The 10,159-nt window shown below is 29.7% G+C and overlaps 1 protein-coding gene across 1 annotated transcript; it reads right to left on the reverse strand.

Annotated features, from left to right (window-relative positions):
- Window positions 1-3,426: 3,426 nt before the first annotated feature.
- Window positions 3,427-7,725, reverse strand: LOC114173205 (truncated transcription factor CAULIFLOWER A-like). Its single transcript, XM_028057463.1, has 8 exons — window positions 7,244-7,725; window positions 5,956-6,034; window positions 5,606-5,670; window positions 5,388-5,487; window positions 5,251-5,292; window positions 5,041-5,082; window positions 3,984-4,099; window positions 3,427-3,729 (listed from the first exon to the last, which is right to left on the reverse strand). Exons 1-8 carry the CDS (start codon window positions 7,426-7,428, stop codon window positions 3,630-3,632), a joined length of 729 nt encoding a protein of 242 aa, XP_027913264.1. The 5' UTR covers window positions 7,429-7,725; the 3' UTR covers window positions 3,427-3,629.
- Window positions 7,726-10,159: the final 2,434 nt, after the last annotated feature.

Below are 10,159 nucleotides of genomic sequence, written 5' to 3' on the forward strand. Positions count from 1 at the left end.
TAAGTTTGGGTTAGGGTATCAATAATATACCTAAGAGATTACAAAAGTGTGGTTGTTGGATAGTGTCAAGCTTCTTCTCCATAAAAAATAACGGGAGAAAGAAGAAATTACATGTGATTAAAAAGGAGTTGTGTTATGAGAAGGATATGGAAACTTTTGGGAGAATTGTTTTGTAAAGGATATCCGGATACCTTTGAATTATTTCCATTTGGTTGTTCTCTTCAGTTTAGTGGTGTTTTAAATTCTTGAAAAAACCATATTTCTTATAGCCAAGCCCCATTACAACTTGTGAAAGACCTTTTGATTTAACCAAATGTGTGAATTGAGTAAATTAGATGATGGAAAAAAAGTTGATGAAGTAGTTTAATAGCATGTTGAGTGTGAGTGGTCACTTACATACACTTGTGTGTAGAGCGAAACACTAATTCTTGTGAGCTATTTTAAATTCAATAGTCTAGTTGTTATCTCTTATACTGTTATGGGTTGAAGTGATAAAACGAAAATCATGCCATCCTATCTTAAGTTTGGAGCTACAAATGTAATTCTCTTATGTTGTATAATTAAGATTGAAAAGTCATTCACTCTTGAGTTATTCTGATAGGTTGACCTGAGTTTTTTTGAATTCTATAATTTCTAGCTTTCATGAGGACAAGGAAATGTTTAAGTTTGGAGTATTTTGATAATTTCCATTATCATTGTTCTTATTTTGATTACTTTTATCTTTTTTGTACTTTTATTATTACTTTTTAGATAATTAAGATTATTATTTGAAAAATTAGGAAACAAAAATATTTTATTCTTATTTGTGAAAATATTGTGTTGATAAGTGGAAATCACTAAAGATTGAAGAACATCTCAACAAAATAAGTTGTTAACAAATTTGGTTACTTCAATTACAAAAATCAAATACAAATTCTAAGCATAGTCGAATTCGAGCAAACTTACCCTGAGCCTATAATAGGAGACTTGATAGAGTTAGAAATACCCACCCTTGGAGTATAGGAAACTAAGTCTAAGAGAGATATGAGAGAGGCTCATTCTAGAGGCTGCAAGCATTGAACATTATTTTTTAGGCATTGAACATAATTCACGAGGGTTGGACGTAATGTATCTTAACTCATTGTGATTTTTACTATTCAATATATTTATTTTCCATCCCTTTTATGTTCTATTATTGTTCTTAAGTGTGTGATTATTGTTTGCATATTTGGTAGTACCTGCTGATTGAAAAATAGTTTGGAAAACCTGATTAAGAGAGAACAACTAATAGATTTCACATGCTAAACATAGATGTGAAACAATTAGGCATTCATAATATCAAAATTTTGAACTTAATACGAACTTATAATAAAAATTGTTAAGACATTAGGGATTTTATTATTAAAGTTTAAACTTGTCTCTAAGACATTAGGACTTGTTATATAAGGTGTGAATGCTAGAGTATAGGAGTTACAAGTATGCTCTCTGATATTTTTAAATGGAATTGGATCATGAACATCAACCTCAGTGAAGTCTTTCATATAATCAATCCCATTGTTTTAAATTTCTTTTTAGAACTTTAGAATTATTTTATTCAAAAATTAATAATTTTCTATTACAAAAAAATTTTATCCTAAATTTAGTAAATAATCATAATTTGATTTAATCATGTTAGTCTCTTGAAAAACAATATCTAGACTTATCTATTTTATAGTTTAATCGATCGGTACTCTTACCAATTTTATAACACATGCCCACCCTTCTGCAACAAACTTTGATTGCAATTGAATTCATTTTGCATTTATAAATATATATATTTTCATTTTATAAATTTAAAATAAAGTATAAATCAATAAACTAAACTAAAAAAAAGTTGAATTATTTTATACAAGTCATAAGAGAAAAATTAAAAGGCTAAATTGTGGTATGATGTTTCTCTTTTCAGCTGTTTTAGTTCCCATGTTTAAGAATAGTAATTTAGGTCCACTCTTCAATTTTCTATACGCTTAATGCTTTTTTTCTTTTACACATTTTAGTTAATTTAAATTATATTTTAAATATGTTAGCTAGATGTAAAGTTCAATTGGATTAAAAAAAAAAAAGCAAAAACATATATAAATTAAAAATCAGGTCAAAGTTATAGATTTTCTTAAATCTGAGAACACAGGAGACAAAGAATTAAAGGATAATGCAAATGTACTAAATTAAAGTTATATGTTTAGGAAAGTAGTGTTATTTTGTATTTAAATACATCTTTTTAATTTGTATTATACTACCGATTTTTTTAGCTTGTGTGTTGAATAGTATAAATGTTTATTTCGACATAGTTAAAAGTTAAGAAATAAATATTTTTGAAATAATAGGTTATTTTATAACTAATATTTTACTACAAGAAAAATGATTAATTTTAGTTACTAACAATAATTAGTTACTACATTATTAGTTACTACACATACCCATTTATAAATTAATAATTATTAGTAATTTAAATAGTTTACATTATAAATATAAAATTATAATTAATTCATGAATTAGTTTTTAAATTGATTATTAACATCAACTACTAAAGTTTTGACTACCAAAAGAATTAATTATTTAGAAATTTTTCATAGTGTTTATAATGAATATGTTTGACAATTATAAATTACATTTTAGATTTAAAATATACCTTTCAAATTGTGACAAATGTTTTTTTTAATATTGACAATTTCATTTTAAAAACTAATAAATTCAAATGAAAATATTAAAAAATGAAAAAGTTAAAAGAAATAAAGAGTTAAAATATCAAAATACAGATAAAAATGGATCTATTTTGAGAAGGTTGTATGTAAATTTACCCGGATGGTGTTTTATGAGAAAGTTCACCACATCCGAAAATACAATTTATATCCAAATTCAAGTTAGAACAAAAGAATTTCAAATTATTTAAAGCATTTTTTTTCAGTTTCTATTATCAGAATTATACCTTAGGAAATCAATACTAAATATGATTTGTTGAAATAAAATGAAAAAGGAGCGGAAATAGAAAAGAGATAAATAAATAGAGTGTATTTGGTAAAAGAAGAAGTAGAAGAAGGAAGAAAGAAATTGTAAGGATATATTATGGATTTTAATTTTTAACATAAGTGAATAAAAATAATAAAAATGACAGATTTTTAGAAGTGCATATATAAGATCAGCATTAATCAATATTATTCATGACTTGTTAATTTTAAACTAAACAATTTTCACTTGTTTGTCAACCATCTTCATTCACTTTAAATACTTATTTCCTATTTCTATATCTCTCGCATTTCTTTATTCCTACCCAACACAATTAATGGTATAATCTTAAAATCATAGACTCAACAAAAGATATAAAATATACAACTCCAAAATAAAAAGAAACCCTAAAAACTATCATAAACCTTCCAAATTAAGGTGATCTTCAAAGTAAGGAAAACAGTATAAATTAACCTTCCATGAATACACTATTAGGCTTCAAATTCAATATGTTTACAACAAAAGTATCTCAAACTAATGTCTTCAAAGTAGGGCAAAAGCATAGACCCAAATAAACATATAAAGCATTAAAACATACTACTACTTATGGTTGTTCATATATGCCAACAATTATATAGTGTTATCCACCTCAGAGAGGAAACAAGTTTTCAGAAGCAGCCAAGGTGGCAAGAATACAGTGGTTCCAGGGTCAGGTCAAGACCATTCCTTCCTAGTTCTGGTGCAGCATCTTCATTGAAATTATTGCCACTGCACAAACAACATTACACATGGTGGGAGTGTTGCACTACCAAAAAGAAAAATTCCAAACACCTAAAGCAATTTTCCTACAAGAATATGCACAAATGCAACTGCAATTTTTCTTTTTACTTTCTCAGTAAAATAGATGGTTTTTTTAAGTGAGACTAAAAGATAAAGTTTTTATAACTATAAAATTTAAAAGGGTAATTAAAGAAAATGAAGATGAGAAATTAGAACTTCATGTTATAGAAAGGTTACCCTACCCTATGTTCAAGCTAGGAAGAGGTTGTTGCTGTGGTAAGAAAGATGTGTCAACCCTGTAGTTTGGCTGTTCCCATTGTACAGCATGTTGTGCTACAGCTTGCTCTTTCTCCTTGATCTAATTTCATATCAGATATAGTTAAAAGAAAGACACACACACACACACACACACATATATATATATATATATATATATATATATATATATATATATATATATATATATATATATATATATATATATTAATATATATATATATAGGTAACAAAAAAGCAATATTATAATCTACATTAGAATATGGCTAAAACTTCATTCATAGAGTTCTCATTCCATAATTATAAGAATGATCACTTTCTGTCAGTTACAAATTACTACTATAAATTTCAAACTTTTAAGACAATAATAAGCTTGTATTAGTTTCACTGCCAATTGTAACCTATGTGAGTTTATACAAACAATAAATATGATTCTAAAATTGAAACTTTCTTCAGAAATAAAATGTATACAGTATGGAAACATTATAGAGAATTTGGATCCAAATTCAGTTAGTTCTTTTAATTTTTAAAACATGAATGAGACATGAAACAATGGTTTTGTGGTGATGAATGAAATATTTAATCAATATGATTGGAAACATGGATATAAAGCTAGGGCTAAATCAGGCAGAAAAAAAATAATTTGTAAGAAAGGTATGTGATGAATTTGTGAGACCAAAAGGAAGATAGCATTTTCTTGAGTAACTCATTGGACCTTCATATAATCTACTCACAAATGAATATAATTGTGGGAGAATTTTATGTCAAGGAATACAAATAATTTCACTATTCAGCATTTAAAGTTCTTATCTGTTATGTCCACATTAGGTTAAGAATTAACAAGCAAAAGAGAGAACATATGTGAACAAAAGTAATAGAACAATCAAAGTAACACTATGCAACACTCTTATAATAGTGTCAATAAGCACCAAACTGGGTTAAATTAAGCATTGATTATTGTGGCAAAATGAAGATTAGCTAAGTTGGAGAAAAAGGAAAGTTGTAAAGGCAAATCTTGGTCACCTTCTTTGCAAGGATGCTATTCTGCTCTTGTATCCTTTTCTCCTGTCACACATAGAGAATCAGGAGACACAAATCTCCATATCAGTTTCTTTTAGACAGAGAGACACACAACCATTTTATATTTGCTTCCACCAATACTATAATTATCTTTCACTTTAGGGACAGAAAGCTAAAAATAAAGCCAAGAGAAACTTGAAGTTAAAGCCACACCTTTTTCTGAAGCTCAGAAATAGACTCGTACATGAGATCGTTCTATTCAAACATAACACAGATCAGTGCCAAAGTTACACACATAACATGAAATATGAAAGCAAATTAACATAATAAGGTATGTGTTCTACGCGTACCCTCCTATTGCGGATGTTTTTGAGAGAAGTATCTAACTGCTGCTCCAAACTCTGAAGCTCTTTGAGGCTCATCGAAGCCAAATCTTCTCCCATATAGTGCCTGTAAAAGGGTTCAATGTAAACTCAATTACACAGAGACACGTGTGAGAGGATGATCAAATCAAACTATGACAGAAAATTAAGGCATGAATGTAGATTAGATATAGGGCCTCGTGTACCTGTAGTTTCTCTGCAAAAGGTCAATCTTTGCCTTGAGTCTAGTATATTCAATGGTCCAGTTTCCCTGCACAATGTACATATATACATCTAGTGCTTAGTTTTGTAGTTTTGTCCGGTAGTGTTATTTAAATATTGGTTTTGATTCCATCACTTTTGTAACATTCCATGTTTCCAACACATTCATATATTCATGACTTAGTTTTTTAAGTTCCTATGTAGCTTAGACCAAACTGTGTGCCTGTTGTATACACAAGAATCAATTGTCACTGCAGAACTTTAATGCAAAATAATGATGCAATGAGAATTTACACATGGCTACACTCAGGAGTGTGTATATTTCAAGACAAACCTGTGTCTCAGAATCATTTGCCACTAGCTGCCTCTCTGCATAGGCATACCTTTCATGGCGTTCCAGTATCTTCTCCATGCTGTTCAATCATAAGAGTTATCAATCAATATTATTAATGATATCCATTTATACTGTATTTGCAGTACAATTACTGCGTTTAAATAACAAAATATATCTGTGTTGCAGAATAATGTGATGAAATAGATGTTTATAAATATATGCTGTATGATATGACTCTAGTTACTGTGAAGATATTTCATCCAGTTCAAATTAAAAGTTCCAGTGTGTTAATAGCGCTATTTGACAATCTTTAAAACAAGTTCATCAAAATCTATGAACTTAACGAATTTCCTCAGCTTTACTGTAAAAATGATTTATCTGGGAGGCTGCACCCATCAACGAAAAGTAAGAATGTCAAATCGTGATGCTTTTGAGTTTTGATAATTCAAAAGAAGAAGAAGAAAAGGTACAGAACTCTAAACCAAAAGAAGGTCTAGCAAATCTTGCTTGAGGTGCTGAACTGAAAGGACTTAAGATAGAAAACAAGAAGACAAATATGAAGCAAGGACTGTCACAACCTCCTCACCACAGTCTGCAAGAGATTCACCCCATCTTGAATTTCACCAATAGAAAAAAAAAATTAGGGCTCTTATACCGGTTACGGTCGTACTCTATGATTTTCTAGCTAGGACAGACAGAATCTCGCATTCGGGGTAATGTATTTTCTTCTTTCTGATGAGAGAAACATATACACTTGAAAGAGTATATATATATATATATATATATATATATATATATATATATATATATATATATATATGTACTTAATTATAGCACTACTAAACCATTGACGCGTGTTAACCCCAAAAATTGCAAACAAACTCATAGAGAAGTGTAACTGTATATTTTTGCTGGTTCAATTTGAGCAAACTATCTGCACAACAACACCTCCTTTTCGAAAAAAAGGGATCAACTGGTTTTGTATCTGTCTCTGCACAATCAATATAAACCATAAACGAGGCCTTGATAGGAACAAAAACAAGTATTAACAAAATAAAGAAGAGGAATGAAGTTTCCCTTCAAGCTTTGAACCCCAAACCAAAAAAGCCCTTATCGCAAAAAAGGCAAGAAAATTAAGAATAAAATAGTCCGTCAAAATAAGTCGAGACTGAAATGGAAAAATATGCTACGTATATATGTTTACATGAGCTGAATTATGATATAGATCTATATGCATAGATATAGTATAGATATTTATTATGATATAATATAGGGCATATTGCATTACCATGAATCAGTGGCATACTCAAAGAGCTTTCCTTTGTGAGAGAAGACAATCAAAGCAACCTCAGCATCACAGAGAACAGAGATCTCATGAGCTTTCTTGAGCAAGCCACCTCTCCTTTTGGAGAAAGTTACCTGGCGATTGATCTTGTTCTCTATCCGCTTGAGCTGTACCCTACCCCTTCCCATCTTAGTTGTTGTTGTTGTTGTTGTTATTATGTTGATTTTGTTTAAATGATTATGCGTGAGTTATATAAAAATGTGTACATAAAGGAATTAGTAAATTTTTGGAAGGAGGAAAACCGAGTTGCCAAAGAAGGAAAAAGGAAGGAAAAACGGAAGAAGGAAGGGTAAAAGGGTGGCAAAAATGGTGAAGCGAGGGTGGGAATGTTAGTTCATGGATGTTTCTTCTTCTGGACAGGAATAGAGTGGTGTCATGGGAAAGCACAGTGAGCGGAAGTGTGCAATGTTATGGTAACCATAAAAGGTGAGAACCAATATGGAAGTGGTGAAAAAATATCTGAAGCTGGGGTTTGGTGACAAGTGGTTTTTGGTTTCTGGTTTGGGAAAGGAGAAGTAGTTTATGGAGGATGCGTTGTCGGCGTGTGATTGGTTCAACAGTGTACTGCGTCCATGTGTGTCGTATAGCTCTTTATGGCCACACAGTGATGATGAAATTACTTTTATTTTAATGATGGAGGGACCCACATGTTAAGGGCTTTGCTTTTTGCCTTCCTCCCTACTTCACCCATAGCCACAGGACACGAATAGGAATTGCATAAATACACATCCTTCAATCAAAATATATAATCACATTTCATTTCTACCATTAACATATAATCATCTCTCTTTTTAATGCTAACAATTGCAAAATGTTAAATGGAGTTCACAATTATTTCTTTTCCAGGTATTACCTAAGGTAGAGTCAAATTGTGACATGGATATTACCTTTTCTAAAGATTTAGTACACAGGTACAATAAAAGACTAAGAAAATTACTTTCTTTTTACATTGCTTCACTTCGATTCTTAAATTAGGTTGAGTTCTATTTTTTAAATTTTAGACAGATTTTACCATAATCAAATTCATTACTAATAATTATTTTGTCTGTAACTTTTGATTTATACAACTATATAAATATTATTTGATATTAAGTTGTTTTTACTTTTATAAATATCCTTTAGTTATCCAAAATTATTTTGTATTATCGACGAGCACAATCACTCAATAATAACAAAAGTTGGTTAGTAATTCGATTTTATCCAATGAGTAATTTTTTTTTGGTAAAGTGGTCGTTCATAAATTTTATCAACGAATTTTGTGATTGATCAATAATTATCAAATATTACAAGTTCGTCGATAAGTATTCGTTGATAAATTTTTATCGGTAATCACCTTGATAAAATTTGTTGGTAAAAAATTGTGATTGGATCGTCTTCTTCCTCCTCCTCCTCTTTCTCTTCTTTTTCCTTTTGTTTTTCTTCTTCTTCTTCTTCTGTCCTCTCCTTGTAGCGCCTCCATCGTTGTCATCATCGTAACTGATGTCACCTCCAGCTCAACCTTATCCTTCTCTCCTCCTCCCCCTCCTCTTCTTCATTTTTCTTTTGCTCTTCATCTTCCTCCTTTGTCTCATATACTCCAATAGCCACCGTTATCGCACCTCTGTGTTATCGTCGCACTTTTGCATCACCACCGAGCTATCGTCACCATTGTCGTCGCACCTCGACTTTCGCCATCGACTCTGGTCTCCTCCTCCTCCTCCATTTTCTCTTTCTCTTCATCCTCTTTGTCTTCTCTTCTTCTTCTTACTCATATTCCCTTAATGTATAAAAAATCCCATGAAATTGGATAAAATATTTGTCGTTCAACTTATTGACATATTTATTGATGAAAAATTTGTTGAAAATTGGAGTTATAATTTACCACGTAACGAACCGTCAGATAGTTTACCAATGGATACATCGTTGGTAATACAACTTTTAATTTATTAAAGATTTTACCGACAAAATTTTATGTTTAAATTATAAAATTTATTGATAAAATTCGTCGGTAGTTCTTTGTCTCTCGCTTAAATGCCTCCAATAATTGATCAAGTGATTGTTTCAAGTAAAAAAAACTTCGTATCATTTGCCTTCCTCGAGCAATTTCAATTTTCACCTATGCGAAATTTTTAACTTGATGTAAACCTATTAGTTTAATAGAACTAAAAGAACACAAAATCCCTAAAATTAAGTTTAAAACATTAATCTTATAAATTTTAATTAAAACTTACTTAAAAGAAACTTATAAGTACGATAAGTATTTTATAAAGTCTAATCTTTATCTAATCATTTTTCACTTTGTAATATATGTATGATCATTTGTAGGCTTACCTTACTTCAATTATGAAGATATATTTATCCCGATGCACAGTTAGAATAGAGTAGGTGTGATTAAATAAACTTGAAATTTTATTTAGCATCATCAAATTGATATGTTGTTATATTGTCTATGTCTTAACATTTTTCTTAAGCATCTAAACAATTTCTCATGTATTTCATTGAATGTTGGTTTATTGTTTGAGCCATAGAAAAATTGTATCAATCATATCTCTTCTTGGAAGGAATATATTCTTGTGAGTGATGAAGAAATTCTTATGTTTGTTTGTATTCTTTACGCCATAAAATTAAATAAATGAATTTTCCATACTAAAAAAAACTAATTATGTAATTTGGTTACTTTAACCATTATTTCATACTTTCTCAATTAATAATTTATCACTTCAAAATTAGTATCTAATTCATACCGAGAAGAGAGACAGATGGAATTTAAAGGCTCCATTATTTCACTTTTTATTTATTTATTTTAATTTTATCTTTTTATTAATAAAATATTTAATCAAATCCCTGAATTTAAAAGATGTAAAAATAATAATGTTCTTT

This window comes from Vigna unguiculata, chromosome 2, assembly GCF_004118075.2.
Source record: "Vigna unguiculata cultivar IT97K-499-35 chromosome 2, ASM411807v1, whole genome shotgun sequence".
Taxonomy (NCBI): Eukaryota; Viridiplantae; Streptophyta; class Magnoliopsida; order Fabales; family Fabaceae; genus Vigna; species Vigna unguiculata.

Coding starts and splice junctions, on each gene's coding strand:
- LOC114173205 (XM_028057463.1), bottom strand. CDS start 7,428: ATGGGAAGGGGTAGGGTACAGCTCAAGCGGATAGAGAACAAGATCAAT. Junction 5,488..5,605: donor CTTTTGCAGAGAAACTACAG/GTACACGAGGCC, acceptor ACCCTTTTACAG/GCACTATATGGGAGAAGATT. Junction 5,293..5,387: donor AAAACATCCGCAATAGGAGG/GTACGCGTAGAA, acceptor ATGTTTGAATAG/AACGATCTCATGTACGAGTC.